The sequence below is a fragment of the Lissotriton vulgaris genome, chromosome 3_1, assembly GCF_964263255.1.
Source record: "Lissotriton vulgaris chromosome 3_1, aLisVul1.2, whole genome shotgun sequence".
Taxonomy (NCBI): domain Eukaryota; kingdom Metazoa; phylum Chordata; class Amphibia; order Caudata; family Salamandridae; genus Lissotriton; species Lissotriton vulgaris.
Window position 1 is genome coordinate 1,892,506,159 of NC_141689.1, and position 19,334 is coordinate 1,892,525,492.

Consider the following 19,334-nt stretch of genomic DNA (forward strand, 5'->3'; position numbering starts at 1 on the left):
GGGAAGAGAGGGGAGGGGGGAGGAGAAATGCGACACGGCGGGAAGGGGAGGGGGCGGAACGGGGGCGGAGAGGGGAGAGAGAGAGTAGGCAAGGGTAAACAAACACGGACGTGCACGCGCCCGTGACTTTTAAGGTCAATGCGCATGCGCATAAGCTTAATGCGCATGCGCATTGACCTTAAAAGTCACGGGCACTGCAAGGAATCGCCAAGATTCCTTGCAGTTAGATAAAGAGTGGATGAGCCCCTATAGTCTCGCTTGCTCGATGCGCATGCGCATCGACAGGCGAGACCTAAAAAGAGCAATTCGCTATTTGTTCATCTTTCCTTTATCATGCCTAAATTTGAAATCTTATTTGGCCTTCTGTTATTCACTACCACTTAAGATGCCATGCCATAAATACATAATGCGGCACAGTAATACATTGTATACAAGTTGAAACTGAAATATTAAATGTTGCCTGCTTTTAGTCTCTTGTTTGTGAGGTGTTTGTCAAGCTATTCCAGCTAGTCCTTCCACTGACGGTTTGAGCTAAATGTTTCTTAAAGTTACCAAACCCATGTTTAATTTCTTAATTTCACATGAGAATGCACCTTTAGTACATTGTGAAGGATGACTTGAAATTCTTAAAAAATATAATGTTGATGAATTTTTTTGTTTAAAGCATTTGACTAATTTATCTCTCAGAAATGAGCTCCTTAGGATCCGTTTACCTCTAGCTCAGACAACATAGGTGTGTATTGTCTGGAAACACAATATCCAAACAAACTGAAAAGCCTCTGCATTTATTCCAAAGACATTCACTTGTTTTTAGTAATCTTAATGTTTTTAAAACATAATTTTCTAAATCCGTTTGCTCTTTCTTTAGGTCGACAGAGGAGACATTCAGCATGGCGGATGAAAGCTGTAGTTCGAACCCTGCAATGGTCAGGAGGAAAAAAATTGCCATCAGCATCATTTTCTCCCTGTCTGATAGGGAAGAGTCACAGAGAAAGTTCCAGGATTTCTTCTTTTCCCACTTTCCTCTGTTTGAATCACACATGAACAAGCTGAAGGGTGCTATTGAGAAGGTAAAAATTATGTAGACTACTCATTGACGTGAAATTAAGGGGAGTGTTGCAAGCAGAGGTTTTATGTCCATGCACGTTTTTCCTGGAGAGTAGATATTTTTAAACGCAGAAATGAGGATAAACCTTTTTACTCTAGTCTTCTGTGAACGATTTTCCCATATATATATATATATATATATATATATATATATATATATATATATATATATATATATATATATATATATATATATATATATATATATATATATATATATATATATATATATATATATATATATATATATATATATATATATATATATAGGGCCATCACCAATGGTGACGCAGCGTATCCAGTAGCTAGACATTTTGAGTCTGTGCACAACAAGAAGGCTGCAGATCTGCGCTATTTTGTGATAGACACAGTCCCTCCCCAGAGGAGAGGTGGGGACCGTGATCTATTACTGCGCAGATTAGAAACACGACATATCATTTTACTCGACACCAAGAGCCCTAATGGTCTTAATGCAGGGGAAGACTGCCATACTTACCTGTAAATAGAAGCTGTATCTAGTCCATTTTAGCATATCACGATTTTAAATCAATAGTAGCTGCCTCAGACCATATATCACATTTTAATTGCACTTTTTCTCTTCACATATTTTCACGGGGTAGCACAATTGCCATGGAGTTGGTAACTGATTAAATACCACTAATGCATTGTATATGTGAGCAGGCAAATATGTGCACATAACAGGATTAGTACATGCACTAAGCAATAATGATTTTTCCTGTATCATGCACTTCTCTTAGGTAGTACAAAACTCTTTAAAAGATAGGGTTTTAAACTTTTAGGGATTGGTTATATATATTTATTTATTTTAACCGTCTTCTACCTATGAGAATTTTTCAATCATGTGCGAATATGTGTATATATGTATATGAATTCTGTAATTTTAGCAATATATATTTATATGTATTTATTTATTTATTGGATTTTATATTTATATTTAAATTCAATTTTGCACAGCATGATTTTGCACATTACTCAGTAATTTTACCAATTGTATTTTATTGTGTAAAAATATGAGTTTCTGCCGCACTTATGTGTACATATACAGCGAATGCATTTATGCAGTAATTGTTTTTAACAATATGTCGTCTATGTCTATGACGCTATTTTGATTGGCTCCAGGCAATTTAAAATGAGCACGCCCGCCTTGCAATGACTGTCATTTGATCAAGGTGCTGTTTGCACCGAAACGCGTCATGGCGGAGTGGTGATGAGGATTGTACTTGAATAAAACTTACCACATCCACAGAAATCGGGTTTGCCTCGTCTTTCTTGCTGCTGCATACTGTGGCCACGGACGTTCTATGCCGAAAAAAAATATATATATATATATATTATACCACCAATGCGCTCCTGAGCTTCAGAAAAGGCTCACCACCACACTCTCCAGCCGGATGGCTGATACTTGGCTCCCGAGCAGTTGTGCAACCTTCCCCCAACACTAAAACCTTGAGTCCGACGCGTTTCGGGGCCAAAACCGCCCCTTCATCAAGGACGTTGCATAGAGGCACACCACTCTCACCTGCTGATTCAAATGCGGTTTATTTGAATAAGTCCTCCCTCAGTGGGCGTGGTTTACAACAAAATGCCCCCAGGCTTGCTGGTTACTGTAGTTTAGCAGGTAAGTTAACATTGAAAGCCTTTAGTAGGTTGTGTGCCTCCATGTGTACAATTAATCCTTCATTACAATCCTCTAGTAGGAAGTGGGGGATAAGCTGCACGGTTGCATATTTCTTGAGAATGTCACACTGTTGGGAAAAACGCTGTCATTTCTCCCCAGTCTCTGCCGGCGTCGCAACACTGCACGCCTGTTCAAAGTGGAGCTCTTTTCCACGATCCGAGCCGACCGTCTGCCACATATACCACCAATGCGCTCCTGCGCTTCAGAAAAGGCTCACCACCACACTCTCCAGCCGGATGGCTGATACTTGGCTCCCGAGCAGTTGTGCAACCTTCCCCCAACACTAAAACCTTGAGTCCGACGAGTTTCGGGGCCAAAACCGCCCCTTCATCATGGACGTTGCATAGAGGCACACCACTCTCACCTGCTGATTCAAATGCGGTTTATTTGAATAAGTCCTCCCTCAGTGGGCGTGGTTTACAATAAAATGTCCCCAGGCTTGCTGGTTACTGTAGTTTAATAGCAGGGACAGATACTACTAATTATCTGTCTCAAAACATTGTGAATTGTACAGAATCAATCTATCATAATATTATAACGTTCATCTAGTGGCTATTAACACCAACTGAAAAAAAGGATACACAAACAGCAGTTATGATTTGTAACTTTCTTTTAAAAGTCCTTTTTCAATTTTTTATCATATGTACGAATCAACTAGTCACACAATATTTAATCTTGTGTAAAAACAATCAACAAAATCCAAGAAACAAAATTTCTTATTGTTAACACTTAATCCATGGGTTATGTATGAAGCCCAATTATTTATATACAAGGAAAATACTGGCAATGTCTTTTCTGGCCTTAATTCCTTTTCGAACACCAAAATATCAAGGAGCATAGGAAGCATTAATCAATGTCTTTATGGCTTCTAATCAAATTGTACTCCTAGGGATTGTGTCCAAGAAATTTCAAAATCAAAAGGGTGTCGAAATTGGTGATAACTGTCTTTAAGTAAAATACCGTTGGCATCACTTGTCTTTAGTTAGCTATATTTTACCCAGATGCCCATTGGTTTATCGGGTACCCCCTGTTGTTAATAATGGTTACTGTAGTTTAGCAGGTAAGTTAACATTGAAAGCCTCTAGTAGGTTGTGTGCCTCCATGTGTACAATTAATCCTTCATTACAATCCAATCCTCTAGTAGGAAGTGGGGAATAAGCTGCACGGTTGCATATTTCTTGAGAATGTCGAGCTGTTGGGAAAAACGCTGTCATTTCTCCCCAGTCTCTGCCGGCGTGGCAACACTGCACGCCTGTTCAAAGTGGAGCTCTTCTCCACGATCCGAGCCGACCGTCTGCTACATATACCACCAATGCGCTCCTGCGCTTCAGAAAAGGCAGAACTGCTCGGGAGCCAAGTATCAGCGATCCGGCTGGAGAGTGTGGTGGTGAGCCTTTTCTGAAGCGCAGGAGCGCATTGGTGGTATATATATATATATATATATATATATATATATATCTATATATCTATCAGATTCGGACCACCAAATTTTCGGATGCTGATTTATTCAGGTACTGTCGCCATAACGTTTCTGCTCATTCGAGCCTTGATCACATATATATATATCTTTAGGTATTTCAGTATTGAAATGGCTATGAGTAGAAGGATATGCTAGATCTTGCCAAGGCTCTATAAAGTGTTGCTTTGTAGAGTCTAGAACATTATAATAAAGTTTTTTTTAAAGTTCGATCGAATTATTTAACTGTAATTGCTGCCTTGGGGTATACTATTCTGTTGTGAATGTCAGGATATTCTTGTGGGTGTAGACCGATCCTGAAATACATTTAGAAACTTTGGGTCTTTATCCAATGTGATGATTTTCCAGTAAGGTAGGGTTGCTTATCCTGTGATGGCTATTATTTATTTATTTATTTATTTATTTTGGTTACTTGCTGGTTGCTCCATGGCACAATACATATTTGTTTTTGTGAAGAAAGGTAACTATGATGTGAATAAATATTCCATTAAGTGCATTCTTCATACTCTATTACCTTTCACCACAATTCTAGAGGTGGCCTAGGAGTATGTGGTCTGCTCCTTCTGCCCAAAACGTTTATATTTCATTTAGGCTATTTCTAACCAGTACCTTTCTATGTAAGGTGAATAGAGTGAGAGAAAGAAGCATGTACTGATCTAATCAAAGCTGAAGTCAGATGACAGAGCAGTAAGCATCTTTCACACTGCTGACACTAGCTTGTCAGTTACTCTCACACAGTGTAAGGCCAGACTCGGGAGCAGCTCCTGGTGGGCTCTCTTCCTGGAGATACATTGAAGATGTGAGGCGAGTGTGCACCCTTGATACAGATTCAGGTATCGACTTGGGGGACACTATTTCCCCATTCGATATTGGATCAATTTCGAGTCTTTATCAAGAGCATGCATTCTTGCCAGATTTGGCCAATAAACATGAATATCACTGAATGAAATTGTGGAATCAGAAGACAATAATTGCTAAGACACAAGAGAAGCCCTGATGAAGTTCACATGCCTTTTTGAACGAAGCACGTTGGCCTGATGTTCTTTTGATTTTATGCAATATATGAGAAATAAAAGAAATATATTTTTTACAAAACCAAAAATGTGTGGACTTGTATACCTCTGGGTGCACCATTCCACGTTATTGTTTCAAATGTGGTTCTGCTTGGCAGTGGTATCACATCGGCTGGTAGTGGCTATGAAGTGCACCAGAATCTAATTTATTGGAACTGTGTGTGGAGTGTGGTTATTGAGGTCTGCTGTTGGTGTTTTAGTTTTTTTGCATTCTCTCTTTCTAGAGTTTACCCACTTGCTGGAATTTCGGCAACTATCTTTTATTTTAATTAAAGTCTGTGTTAGGCATAGTGATGGGTAGATTATCCTCTTATTCATATATACCTGGTTGTCAACTTTAAAGCCCAGGTTGGCGGAAGCTTAGTAACATTCCAGTAGCATATTTCCTCCGCAAAGTTAAGTGCGAGTGGACAGCATGATTGCCTTGACACAGTTGTTAAGACCAATTTAGGAAATATATGCCAGACTGTATGGCTCTACTGTTGCACCAATGTATTAAATTTATTTAACAACTGGCACATCATTTTGGTTTCAGTTTTAAAAATGACATCAATAGTGGAGTTACCATTTTCCACTTGTTACCATGAATTGGGATGTGTCTCACCTGAAGCAAACAGTATTATAAAAAGGTACAATTAGAACAATTTGAAGCCCATGAGGTAGCTCTATGTATACCTTAGTGCCTGGATAGTTGTGCAGCTGCAAAGAAACCATTATGGAACACAGAGAAAATATTGTCTCTTTTGTGAAGGTTTTGGTTAAGGGAAAATATGCTGATATATAGTGACCGATGTGGAAGCAGTCCCTTGCTGTCATAAATCATGTAATAGTGTACAAATAAATGTGAGAGATACAGTCAGGAGGGATATTAGTAAAGGTAGTAAGAAATAAGTAACACTGAATAGAAAAGATTAGTCTTTGTTGAAGGCAGATGCAACAAAAAGTGAACCATGTGTCCAGGTGTTAGGCTGAAGTGGATAAGGTGTTGAAATGTTACACTGATATTGTATTGGTTGATTTATTACCAAATAATCCCAGATATGTAAAAAAAACATATATGTCCAGCATACCATTTTCTAGCTCGATGTATGCCAAGAAAAACAAACTATACTAAGATTTATTTCTGAAATTATAATAACCTTTGTGCTATCTATCCCATGCCCTTACCTATAGTGCATACTACCCATATGTTAAAACGGATATAAGAGCAGCAGTGAGCTGTATTTTTGTGCAAGCAATGGATTGGAGGAAATAAATTAGTCCATTAAAGGACTCCTACAGAATATTGTTTTTTTCTGGATTCTAGGGCATAGTCTCCACATGTGGGTGTCTTTGTAGAAATGAAGGCTCCTTATTTATCTGTCTGATAGAAAAAAAACGTTTAAATCTCCTCTGGGTTGAGACAGAGGAGGAGACGAAAAAAGTATGTCTTGGAGTGATATAAGTTGCCTCTTTGTCTCTCAAGAGTCTGAAAGATCTATTCAGTAGACCCTGGTAGGTTGCATAATAAATATCCGTCTCAGAGCACCGGACCCTTGAGGATGAGCATCTTCTCAACATCATAGTGACTCCATGATTAGCTCATCTCTGACAGATGTCTTGATGTTGGTTTCCTAAGAATCATCAACTTTGCCAATGTTTTCAAAATCATTTTGTTGTTGACTGGTCGCTTCAAAGGGACTGCAACTAATTTTCTGTGCAGAATGTACTTGTGTGTTTGGTTAAAGAAATATCATTCATGTTTTCTCTATTTGTACTTTTTTTGTGCTTTTTAAAATTATTTTCTAAACAGTACAGCAGATACATGGGATTAGCATCAATTTACAATTCTGATATTAATGATACAGACTTTCAATTAGTCATTCCAGGCGTAAAGTACACCCCCTTCTCAACTCATCCTATAATCCTTCCTCCATCCGCCTGGGATCCAATCACATACACTCACTAGATATAATATAACTAGTTAGAACATTTGTAATGTCTTGTCCAGTAAAAAGCAGGACCATAATTGTTTAGTTCCTGTTTTTAGTCAAATCACAAACTGCCTTTCTCATATGTCAAGAACATAGATTTAGAGTGCTCAAACGGGGCACCGGGCACCAATGTTATAAAAGGCTGTAGTCCCTTAATGTAGCCCCAAACAGTGGTTTCCATATTGTCTTGAATTTCAGGTGTTTCATTTGGACTTGTACAATAAGTCGTTCTACTACAAATATGGCACAAAAAGTGGGAGGGTCTGTTTTCTTCCACAAGGCAGCAATGGCTGATTTCGCCGCACGCCGACATTTGCCACATGGTGGAACGGTCTATGCATGTCATTTTTTAGGTAACCAGGAGATCATTATCCCAATATTTATACCCCAGATGTTTCACTGGGAGGATAACCTAGAATCTTACTAATTGGCCCCAGCATCTCCCTCCAAATGAGTTTTAGCCTTGGGAAACCCCTAAGAATTTAAACACAGTCTCTCCAGCCATTTGGTTTACCCATCGGAAATGTGGTGTATACTATCAGTAATACATCAACTTGGAATGATACTTTTTTCCCCATGCAAATAGAGCTCTTATGGATGTTCCTCCCGAAAGATTCCCATTCGTTATTTATCCTTACAAAAGGTGCGCCGATCTTGGCCTGAACATTACAGTAGAAGTTTTAGTATCTGAAAGGAGTTTATATATTTTTGGGATGATCCCGCTAGTGAAGTCTAATGTTAGACAGACGTTTTTTAAGCGTTTTTTTCTCGAATTATTGTTTTTTTGGTTGTTGGACCGCTGCTTTTTTGATTGATGGGTACATTACCCAATGGCATACTTGCGCATAATGGAGATATTCTGATTTGCTTATTTAGAAAGCTAATTTCCAACTTTTGTTAAAGCATTTCAGAAGTAAATATACAGCTCCGTTGCACCATATGTCAGTCAGTTCGTTACAGAGAGAAGGGGTGAAATCTGGCTTGAAGAAGATCCGTGTACATGGAAAAGAAGTAGACAGCTTTGCAATACCAATACTACCCCAGACTGAGAGTGGTCTGTAACATGTTTAAGTTTATGTTAGTTTGTTATAGGGCTCTTTTTAGCCAAATACATCACTTAGAGTTCGAGGCATGTGGGCTGCTAAATTCATATCTTAGCATTAGATCGCCGCCTAGTGTTGGGTCCGGATGATCGCACATTGTTGTCCTGGAAGAGTCTTCGAAGTATCCTGAGATAGGTGGCTCCTCCCCTGGACTACAGTGCGCATGGGCATCGGCTCCATCCCCAGATTGTTTTTTTCCGCCATTGGGTTCGGACGTCTCTCTGTCGGAACCGAGAAAACATAACTTTAAACGGCCAAAAGGCCTTGTATCTTTACGTCGGTATTGTTTGCGTGCGGTCTCGAGTTCTTCCGTCTCTCGGAGCCGGAATCAGCGGAGTATTTGCACTCTTCGGACATCGAGGCCTTCTCATCGCGACTCGACAGCGACTTTCCAGCATGGAGCGGAGTCCGTTTAAACTCTGTCCGCTCTGTGGGTCCAAATACCCACATATAGACGTACACCCGGTCTGTAACAAATGCCTTTCACCAGACCATAACGAAAACAACTGCATGGCCTGTGCGAGTTTCAGGTCAAAGAAGACACTCACGATTCGGCGCGCGGTGCGCCTTGTGGCCAAACAAGCGGCCCCGGATCCAGAAAACATCTTCGACGACCGAGAAGAGGAGGACCAGAGCCATCATCTTCAAATCTCCCCGCCCAAGACGGAGGTCGAGGCAGATCCGGAAGACGACGACGGAGTCGTGGGTCAAGGCCTTGAATACGTCGACGAGGTAGGGGACGTCGAAGAGGTTTATGGGGCCGCGGAAGATAGCTCAGGGGACGAGCTATGCCCCGAAGTTTACGGACATAAAGAGCGGGTCACGGGATCGCCTGTCGGCCTTACCCAAGACCCCGTAGCGCAAGCCACGGCCCCGCCTTCAGGCCCGGCCACGGACATACTTGCTGCGCATAGGGTATCGAAACCGAAACTGAAACCTACGGTATCGACTACACCTAAAATGGCCGAGCCAAAACCGAAACCGAAACTTAAAGACTCGAGCGTCCCTAAGATGGCGGCCGTACCAGCGAAAACGACTAAGCCCGCTGCTTCATCGACTCCGTCGACCTCCGGTCCACAGAAGTCGAAGAAATCTGTCGATCCCACAGTGTCGAAATCGGCGCCAGAGGAGGGATCCTCTAAGAAGGGTGGCACGCACAGGTCAAGCGCTGCGACGCCGGCTAAGCCCGCCAAAGCCAGCGACACGGCTCCAGCTCCGACTGGGACTTCGGTTGTCGGACGCGTGGTAGAAGCAGTGCCGTCAAAGTCACACGGATCGAAGGCTGGCACATCTGCGCATCGGTCCAAGGACTCTGGGTCGGCGGACGCGGCATCATCGTCCAAAACTCAGAAGGGCCAACACGACGTCGGATCCGAAGGCAAGGCCTCCTCGTCGGTGCCAAAGGCCACTGTCAGTGACGCGTCCCCCATCGCTTCTTCAATACAAAGAATTAGGGAGATGGCCTCTGCTTCGTCGGCGCCGGCGCCATCGCCGCAGAAGGCGATAGACATTCCGGTCAAGCCTGCGAGTAAACTCCTCTTCCTCCTGCCGCCAAAAGAGGCGCCAAAGGCCTTTTCAACAAAATCGAAGCCAAAGAAGTCAGATTCTTCGACGGCAGGGGCACTTTCAGGTCGAGGACTCAACTCAGAAGAGGATTCTGAGTGCTTTATCGATGCAGACACTGGCAAATTGACCCTTTACAAGAGGAGGATCACTTCACAGCCGGTGGACTATGTCATACCCCTAAAGAAGAAAAAGTTTCCCCAAGACGCCTCAGGCCTCATGGAACCTATCCAGCCTCCTCCAAGACGGAGCCCAACTCCGTCTCCCGACCACTCTGAAAGTGAGGGTTATGATGAAGATGGCCAATACACTTTCCCAGTCAATGAACCAGATTCACAGCCGGATTCATATGATGACATTGGGGACCAAGACACCCAAAATGTGGGGCAGGACCCACAGCCTTTCAGTACACGTGCATCCCCAACAGAGGATTCTGCAGGTTTCCATGCACTCATTGAGAGGGCAGCTGCTAATCATGATGTGGACATGCATGCTGACCCAGTTGAAGAAGACTTTCTATTCGACACTTTTTCAGTTTCAGACAGAACTGTAAAGACACTGCCTATGCTCAAAGGAGTCCTCAAGCATGCTGCGGACATCTTTAAAGAGCCTACCAGGGCGAGGGTGGTCAATCCACGTATTGAAAAGAAATACAGACCAGCACCTGCAGATCCTGCATACATTCGGGGACAGTTGCCGCTTGACTCCCTGGTGGTCGCCAATGCCCGAAAAAGGGCCAACTCCCAAACAACGGGTGAAGCTCCTCCCCCGGATAAGGAGTCCAAAGTGCTAGAGGCAGGAGGCAAACGTGTAGCTGCGCAGGCTGCCAATTTCTGGCGTATTGCAAATACACAGGCACTATTGGCACGTTATGATAGGTCGCATTACGACACCCTAGAGCAAATTGTGCAACACCTGCCTCCGCAGTTTCAAGAGGGCACCAAAATGATTATACAGGAAGGGCAACTGATCTCCAACGCGGCCATAAAGTGTGCACTTGATGCCGCGGACACAGCCGCTAGGACCATTAACACTACCGTCATGCTGAGACGACAGGCGTGGCTCCGCATATCGGGGTTTAAACCTGACATTCAAACAACCATACTTAATCAACCAGTCAATCCTGATAGACTGTTTGGTCCAGATGTTGACACCACCCTAGAAAAAATTAAAAAAGACACCGAAACTGCTAAGTCTATGGGGGCCCTACAATCACAACAGTTTCGTGGCAATAATTTTCGTCGCTCAGGTGCCCGTGGAGTCACCAGAGGACAGATGGGTCAGCAATCACAATTCTCTAGAGGTGGAGCACAATCCTCGTACCCCAAACAGAATAAGGGGGGCTACAGGGGAAACAGCACCAGAGGACGCGGCAGAGGAAACAACAACTCACGCTCTTCTACCCCAAGCAAACAGTGACTCTCGGTCACTGCCCCCCGACCACTTAACACCTGTTGGGGGGAGACTACAGCAGTTCCTGCCCGTCTGGATCAACATCACCACAGACAGGTGGGTGCGACAACTTATCCAGTACGGTTATTGTCTAGAGTTAAAATCCACTCCACCCAACATTCCACCAAGGCAAAGACCTATGTCCGCAGAGCACTTGCACTTATTGCAGCAGGAAGTGGTGGTGATGCTGCAAAAAGGAGCAATCGAGCTCGTGCCAGTGGGGGAGGAAGGCACAGGGGTATATTCCCTGTACTTCCTTATTCCAAAGAAGGACGGATCTCTCAGACCAATTCTGGATCTCCGTCCCCTCAATCTGTATATACTGTCAGAACATTTCCATATGCTTACACTGCAACAGATTCTTCCCTTGTTAAACCAAGGAGACTTCTTAGCAACCTTAGACCTCAAGGATGCTTATTTCCACATTCCACTACACCCGTCCCACAGAAAATACCTCAGGTTCACTATCCAAGGCAAGCATTATCAGTTCAAGGTCCTACCCTTCGGAGTCACCACAGCCCCAAGGGTGTTTACCAAGTGTCTGGCGACAGTAGCAGCGCACCTCAAGAGGCAGAACATCCATGTCTACCCCTACCTGGACGACTGGCTCGTTCAAGCCAAGTCGGAACAACAGTGCGCCGCGGACATGTCAACTACCATTCACCTCCTTCACGACCTGGGTTTCTCGTTGAATTACCCAAAGTCGCATCTTCAGCCGGCACATGTCCGGCAGTTTCTGGGTGCGACGATCAACACCCTGACGGCCAAAGCTCAACCAAACCAAGTCAGGATAGACAGCATGCAGTCTCTAATCCAAAAGTTCAAACCAAAACACTCACTTCCAGCGAGAGTGTTCATGCAGTTGATAGGCATGATGGCCTCCTGCATCTTCATAGTCCCTCACGCACGACTGCATATGCGCCCGCTCCAGGAGTGCTTAGCAAATCAGTGGACACAGGCTCAGGGACAATTAACAGACCTAGTGTTGGTTACCAGTCGGGCATACGACTCTCTGCATTGGTGGACTCCACACAACCTTTGCAAGGGCCGACTGTTCCAGGAGCCAGTGCCACAGGTTATCCTGACAACGGACGCATCTCTCCAGGGATGGGGAGCTCATCTGCTCACTTACACGGTGCAGGGACTATGGTCGACGCAGCAACAGAAGATGCACATCAACTATCTAGAACTGATGGCGATCTTCATGGCGCTCAAGTCCTTCATTGTACATCTGTGCAACAAAGTCGTGTTAGTCCGGACGGACAACATGACCGCGATGTACTACATCCAAAAGCAGGGGGGCACCCACTCACCGCAGCTGTCTCATCTGGCTCAGAGCATGTGGAAGTGGGCCATTCAGAGGAACATCTTCCTCATGGCAGAACACCTCCCAGGGAAGGACAATCAGATGGCGGATCTGCTCAGCAGATACAGCCATCAAATGCACGAGTGGGAGATACATCCATCAGTACTCCAGCCGTACTTCCAAAGGTGGGGTCGTCCAGAGATAGACCTGTTCGCCACAAGGGAGAACGCAAAATGCCAAAGCTTCGCCGCCAGGTTCCCACACCCGCAATCACAGGGCAATGCGATATGGATGAACTGGTCAGGCAAATTTGCGTACGCTTTTCCGCCGACACCTCTGATACCACTGGTGGCGAGAAAAATAAGGCAACACTCGATGACACTCATCCTAGTTGCTCCAACGTGGGCGCGCCAGGCCTGGTACACCACGTTCCTCGAATTCTCTGTAGTACCGCATCAAAGACTGCGCCTCACGCCCAGGCTTTTGACGCAGAACCATGGAGAAATTCAGCATCCAGATCCGCAACAGCTCAACCTAGCGATCTGGGTCCTGAAGTCTTAGAGTTTGGATACCTCAACCTACCTCCTGAATGCATGAACATCATCAAGGAGGCGAGGAAACCAACAACCAGAGCATGCTATGCCGCAAAATGGAAGCGTTTTGTCATTTACTGTGCAGCCAATGACATAAACCCGCTAGATGCATCTATCCCTAACATCATTTGCTATCTGTTACATCTTTACAAGTGCAAGCTAGCGTTCACTTCTATTCGGATACATCTATCCGCCATCGCAGCTTACCTTCAAAACAGGCAGCATCTCTCTGTCTTCAGGGTGCCTGCCATTAAAGCTTTCCTTGAAGGTCTGAAACGAGTCATTCCCCCAAGATCACCGCCAGCTCCGGTGTGGAACCTCAATGTGGTCCTCACCAGACTGATGGGACCACCATTTGAGCCACTGCACTCGTGTGAACTACAATTCCTAACGTGGAAAGTAGCTTTCCTAATTGCTATTACGTCACTAAGGCGTGTTAGTGAGCTACAGGCGCTCACAATCCAAGAGCCATTCATTCAGATTCATCCAAATAGGGTAGTGCTACGTACTAACCCCAAATTCCTTCCGAAGGTGGTGTCACAATTTCATCTCAACCAAACTATCGACTTGCCGGCATTCTTCCAAAACCCACAAACAGTGGCGGAAAGAATGCTCCATACGTTAGACGTACGGAGGGCGTTGATGTACTACATAGACAGGACACAACACTTAAGGAAAACAAAACAACTTTTTGTTGCCTTCTCACCACAACACAAAGGCAACCCGATTTCCAAAGCAGGAATAGCCAGATGGATTGTTAAGTGCATTCAAATCTGTTATCAAAAGGCCAAGCGCACTTTAACAGTACCCCCAAGGGCGCACTCCACACGCAAATTGGGGGCATCCATGGCTTTCCTAGGGAACATTCCTTTAGAGGACATTTGCAGAGCAGCCACGTGGGTTACACCACATACCTTTACAAAACACTACTGTGTTGATGTGCATTCCAAGCAGCAAGCGGCTGTAGGACAGGCTGTTCTCAAGACACTTTTTCAGGTTTCTGCAGCTGGCACGGGCAACCGCCGCTGATGGAGGGACTGCTATATATTCTATGCTAAGATATGAATTTAGCAGCCCACATGCCTCGAACTGAATATGCTACTTACCAGTATGCATCTGTTCTTGGCATGTAGGGCTGCTAACATTCATATCGCCCACCCTCCTCCCCGGTGCCTGTCGCAGCTGCAGATATACTATTGTATTCAATCATTAGCATGGACATCCTTTACACTTTTCACTCCATCTTCTGCCACAATGGCGAAAAACAATCTGGGGATGGAGCCGATGCCCATGCGCATTGTAGTCCAGGGGAGGAGCCACCTATCTCAGGATACTTCGAAGACTCTTCCAGGACAACAATGTGCGATCATCCGGACCCAACACTAGGCGGCGATCTAATGCTAAGATATGAATGTTAGCAGCCCTACTTGCCAAGAACAGATGCATACTGGTAAGTAGCATATTCATTTCGCCACATGGCCGTTTTTAGGTCGAGCCTACAGCAGCGCATGCGCTGTTGCTCGACTTTTAGTGAGCGAGTTATAAAAGTGCTTCCCCCCATCTTTTGCTGGCCTAATGCTTGCATTCACAAAAGCGTGAACGTGCACAGCTGCCAGCTTTCTTCGCCCGAGGCGCCATCTGGAGCGTGATTTCTTTCATTTTGGGTGCTGCTGCGCACGCACCACTCGCATGCTGGCCGGCACGCGCACACACTCCCTCAACAAATATTTTGAGGGTCTGGGTCTAATGTATTTTACCACGGAATCTTCTTGTGACTGTCCTTTTGAAGCGTCCATTGTTTGCTCAGTTAATTTTTTTACATCTTAAAATAAACGTGTTTGCCTTGAATGCACAGGGCATTGCTTGCCCAGCCCCCAAACAAAAATATCATGCTGTCGCTGGACATTCATCTCATTTTAAATTTAACTGATTTCCCACATTTTTTGCATGCTGCAAGCTAGCATTCTGTCATCAAACAAGATGTTTCAAAGATATTAGAATTGAAGTTGTACTTGCCTCCAAGCAATTTCTGTGCACGTCCCATGTTTACTGCAACATCCCAACAGAAAAGTAGGCAGAGCAGTCTTGGTATCATGGTTACAATCACAAGCCGGTAGTCACGGGGTAATGCTGAATATCTTGCACGAGGTACTGCAGCTGCAGGGCAGTGAGCTGCTCTCCCAGTCATACAACCAACAACTTTCACATGAGCAAACTTTCGGGGGGAGGAGACCGCGTGACGTAACAACCTGTCCCTGGCAAGCTCTCATTAGCATAGAAGGGCTAACATCCGATCAACCCCAGCGCGCGGGCTGGGTTGGCAACACCCTGCAGTGTCTATCGCTTAAGAGGGAAAGTACTGCTTTGCACTGCCTTCTTTCAGTTTAAAAAGAACAGAAGTCGGTTCCCCATTAGAACCGCCACGAGAGTCTGGAAGCTATCTGAAGGCAAATTATATTTGCTCTGCTGTATGCCATTCAGCATTACTCAACTGCAACTGAGAGAAGAAAGGCAAAAAGAGGTAATGCGACTTCATCGACTTCAAACAGATTGACGAGAGCTTGTAATCATCTCACGCCAAGTGCCCCCCTTACCTTATCAAGAATCCCTTCTGACTAATTAGGATAATCTTTTGCTGTCATTTTTGCAGTAAATGTACACATTAAATGGAAAACAGACACTGAAGTACCATATATCATCCCAAACCTCAAAAGATGCGGAAAGCAGGTCTCTTGTGTCCTTCCGGTTATTACTTTCTTAAAAATTAAGTGCCGAGTCCCCAGGTATGTCTCATGGGTCAACTGTAGCTGGCATAGACCACATCACTTTGAACTGCAGGTTTAAGTGTGGGTTGTGTAATTTTTACAGATATGCTGAATAGTTAAATGAGCTATTAATCAACGTTGATTAAAAATACACACTCGGGGGCGTTATGTGTTGAATTCTCCTAAATACATGCCAGTGTGTGCAAATAAGTACCAGTGCCCAACATCGGCAAACGTCAGCACAAATTAAGCACTGGATTGTCCTCCCACAGCATCTCAGCCGGCTATAATAATGGGGGGCACTTTAAAACATATCACACACGACACAACATTAATAAATTTTGCCATTGACACCCCAGTGAATATACATACAGGAGTGGATGAACAGTGTAATCACAAAACGTGTTTCCTATCACAACTGAGAAGCAGCAGTGGATAAACCAACAGAGGAAGAAACAAGCATTGGCATAGCCAATAGGTCTCGCCTTTGAGACCTTATAAGTGTTTAGTTATCCAGCACAATATCCTTGGTGCAACAACATCAACTGTTGCATGGGTAAACACTTAAAAGGTCCCAAAGGCGAGACCTATTGGCTATGCCAATGCTTGGTGCTATATGTGACCATAACTTATCTGTTTCTGATTTGGATCCTGTGACTGTTTCGGTTATCAACCAGCCTGCTAGAAAGCATTTTTAAAATTGGGTAATTCGCCCTGGCCACGTCTTATGTTCTTTTTTTTTTGTAAACATTTTTATTGAGGATTAACAATGATTCACAGCCGTTTAAAATGAAGTATGTCATAATAGCAAACAGCACATGCATTTTCAAATCCCTTGCCACTAAGATTGCCCCTCGTAGAAATTTAAGTTCTGCAATATTTTTCAGCCCTTTAAACAGTGACTATACGGCCGGTTTTCCCCCAGCACCCTCCCCTTAGTCGCTCAAATCTGGCTCTGAGTCCTTCGGTGGGGGGGCACATCTGTTCCTGCGAAAGTCGTTCCACTTGCCCCATACCTTCTTCCATTTTTGAGGACATCCTGGATTAGTGAAGACTGCTTTTTCTGCCACCATGGCACTATCTAAGTCACAGCAACACAGTCCGTGGGAGGGGGCTGTTGGAGCACCCCATAGCCGAGCAATGTTTCGTTTGACTAGTGTTATACCCATGGTTGCTCAGGTCTGATCTGTGTGACTCAGATCCGTTGGTTCCCAAACATTGAGTAGGCATTTTCTCGGCTCGAGGGAGATCTCATGACTACATACCCTGGTAAGTATGTCAATTGTTGCTCTCCAGTAGGCAGCTATGCGGGGACATTCCCTCAATGTGTGGTAAAAGGTACCCTCACCTCCACAGCCCCTCAGGCAAAGCGGTGACTCTGCTCTTCCTATTTTGAGTAGTGTGGTCCTAGTGTAATATGTTCTGTGTAATATTTTGAGTTGCACCAGTTTCAACCTTGATGGGATCGCAACCTCTCGCGGGAAGGCGAGGGCTTCCAGCCATTCTTGGTCATCCATTTAACCTATCTCGGTTTGCCACTTCTCCCTGAGGTCTTGGGTAGGATCTGACTGATTATTAATTAATGTACGATAAGTTTGGGAGGTTGCTTTTTTGGTGAGGTGATCTATCAATAGTCGGTCTTCTAGTGGTGAGGCTTCAGGGAGGCCTGTACCTGGGGCTATGGCTTTTGTGAGTGCATGTTTTATATGGATATATCGGAAGTATTCCGTCCCTGCCATTTGGTATGTGGCTTGTAGTTGGGCAAATGTTACCATCTCCCCTTTTTAGGTCGAGCAGACCTTACTCTCAATGCATGAGCATTGAGAGAGTCTGCTTCAGACCTTTTGTCGCCCGTTATTGGGAATGAGGACACCAATCTGTTACGAGCGTTTTTCCTCGCAGTTTTCACCGCGGGAGCGCGCGTCTGACCTGCGCATGCGCAGAGTACCCGCGCATGCGCAGAGTAACTCACAGCCCTTGCTCACACAGACGCAGGCAGGCAGCCCCCACCCCTCTGCATGCACGCACGCACACACAGGCGAGCGCATGCACACGCAGGCACACACATACAGGCACACAGACACTCGCTCACACACACACACCCACCTCCCCCACAGTCACACACACGCACGCACACATACATACAAAGCCCGCCCGCCCCCGCCCATGCTTCCCCCCCCCCCGCACTCGCGCGCGCGCACATGCTTACCGCCCCCCCCCCCGCACTCGCGCGCGCGCACATGCTTCCCCCCCAGCAACCCACTCACCGGCTTCCTTCGTGCGGCGGCTCTCCTCAGCTGCAGGGCCCGGCAGCAGGACTCTTCTTCCCTCCTTCGGCACCGGGGCGCAGGGTAGGCTCCTGCCTGCTCCGGTGCTCCAAACACGGCTCCATCCAATCGCGGCTCTTCCGTGGGAGGCGGGGTAGGCTCCCGCCCTCCTACTTCCTGTTTCCTGTTGTCGCGCCGGCCTGCCTGACTTCCTGGTCGCAGGCCGGCAGAGTGACGGCGGTGATTTGCGGTATTTATTTATTTAGTTATTTATGCATTTTTATATAGCGCAGACTTTACCCGAAGGCGGTATTTATTTTTTATATATTTTTTTTGAACGCTGCGTGCTGTCCCGCACCACCTCCTGCTGCATTTCCTGCTAGTCGGCGCCCGTTGCCATTGACAATTCTTTTGCATGTCCTATGTGAAAGCTGCAGTATTTGTCTTTGGTCAGTATTTGACACTTACTGAACACTGTTTTTACGTCAAGAATCCACTTGTTTTATTGGCAGGTCACTGTACAACTCTTCTTTTTTTTACAATTTGTTCACTTTTATTTAACCAGTAACAATGGTGGCGGCGCGGGTATGAACAGTTTTCCAAAATCGTTGCCACTATGTCGTGTTTTAGTAACTCAGCATAGCACCCGCTTAATGGCCGTTGCACTATAACCTTTAAATAAGCTCCGTTCCCCCTCCCTCTCCCACTGCATGGACGCTGTGTGAAGCGGGTGCTTTGTTAATTGAAGAAATCTGTGGATGCTTCCTCCATTGTTCCCCATCCATGCCCTTTTGTGACTTTTTATTTTAGCAGATTAGGTGTCCGCTTCATGATGTTTGCAGGTTTTTTCCTTCCATATTGGGCCAGCCCTAACCCTCCCTTACTCCATCCGCTCTGTCTCCGCAGCATACACGGTGCTGCCTCTCCTCCGGTTGCAGTCAGTGCTCCTGTAGCTG

The 19,334-nt window shown here is 45.1% G+C and overlaps 1 protein-coding gene and 1 pseudogene across 3 annotated transcripts in view; both read left to right on the plus strand.

Moving 5' to 3' along the window:
• The window catches only part of FNIP2 (folliculin interacting protein 2), a 387,981-nt gene that overhangs the window by 256,456 nt on the left and 112,191 nt on the right, over positions 1–19,334 (plus strand). For all 3 annotated transcript variants that reach the window (XM_086962360.1, XM_086962362.1, XM_086962359.1), the window contains one exon: positions 869–1,070. In XM_086962360.1, the coding sequence (XP_086818486.1) occupies positions 869–1,070 (202 nt within the window). The remainder of the gene's footprint in view (positions 1–868; positions 1,071–19,334) is intronic.
• Positions 1,738–11,414, plus strand: LOC147728591 (uncharacterized; annotated as a pseudogene).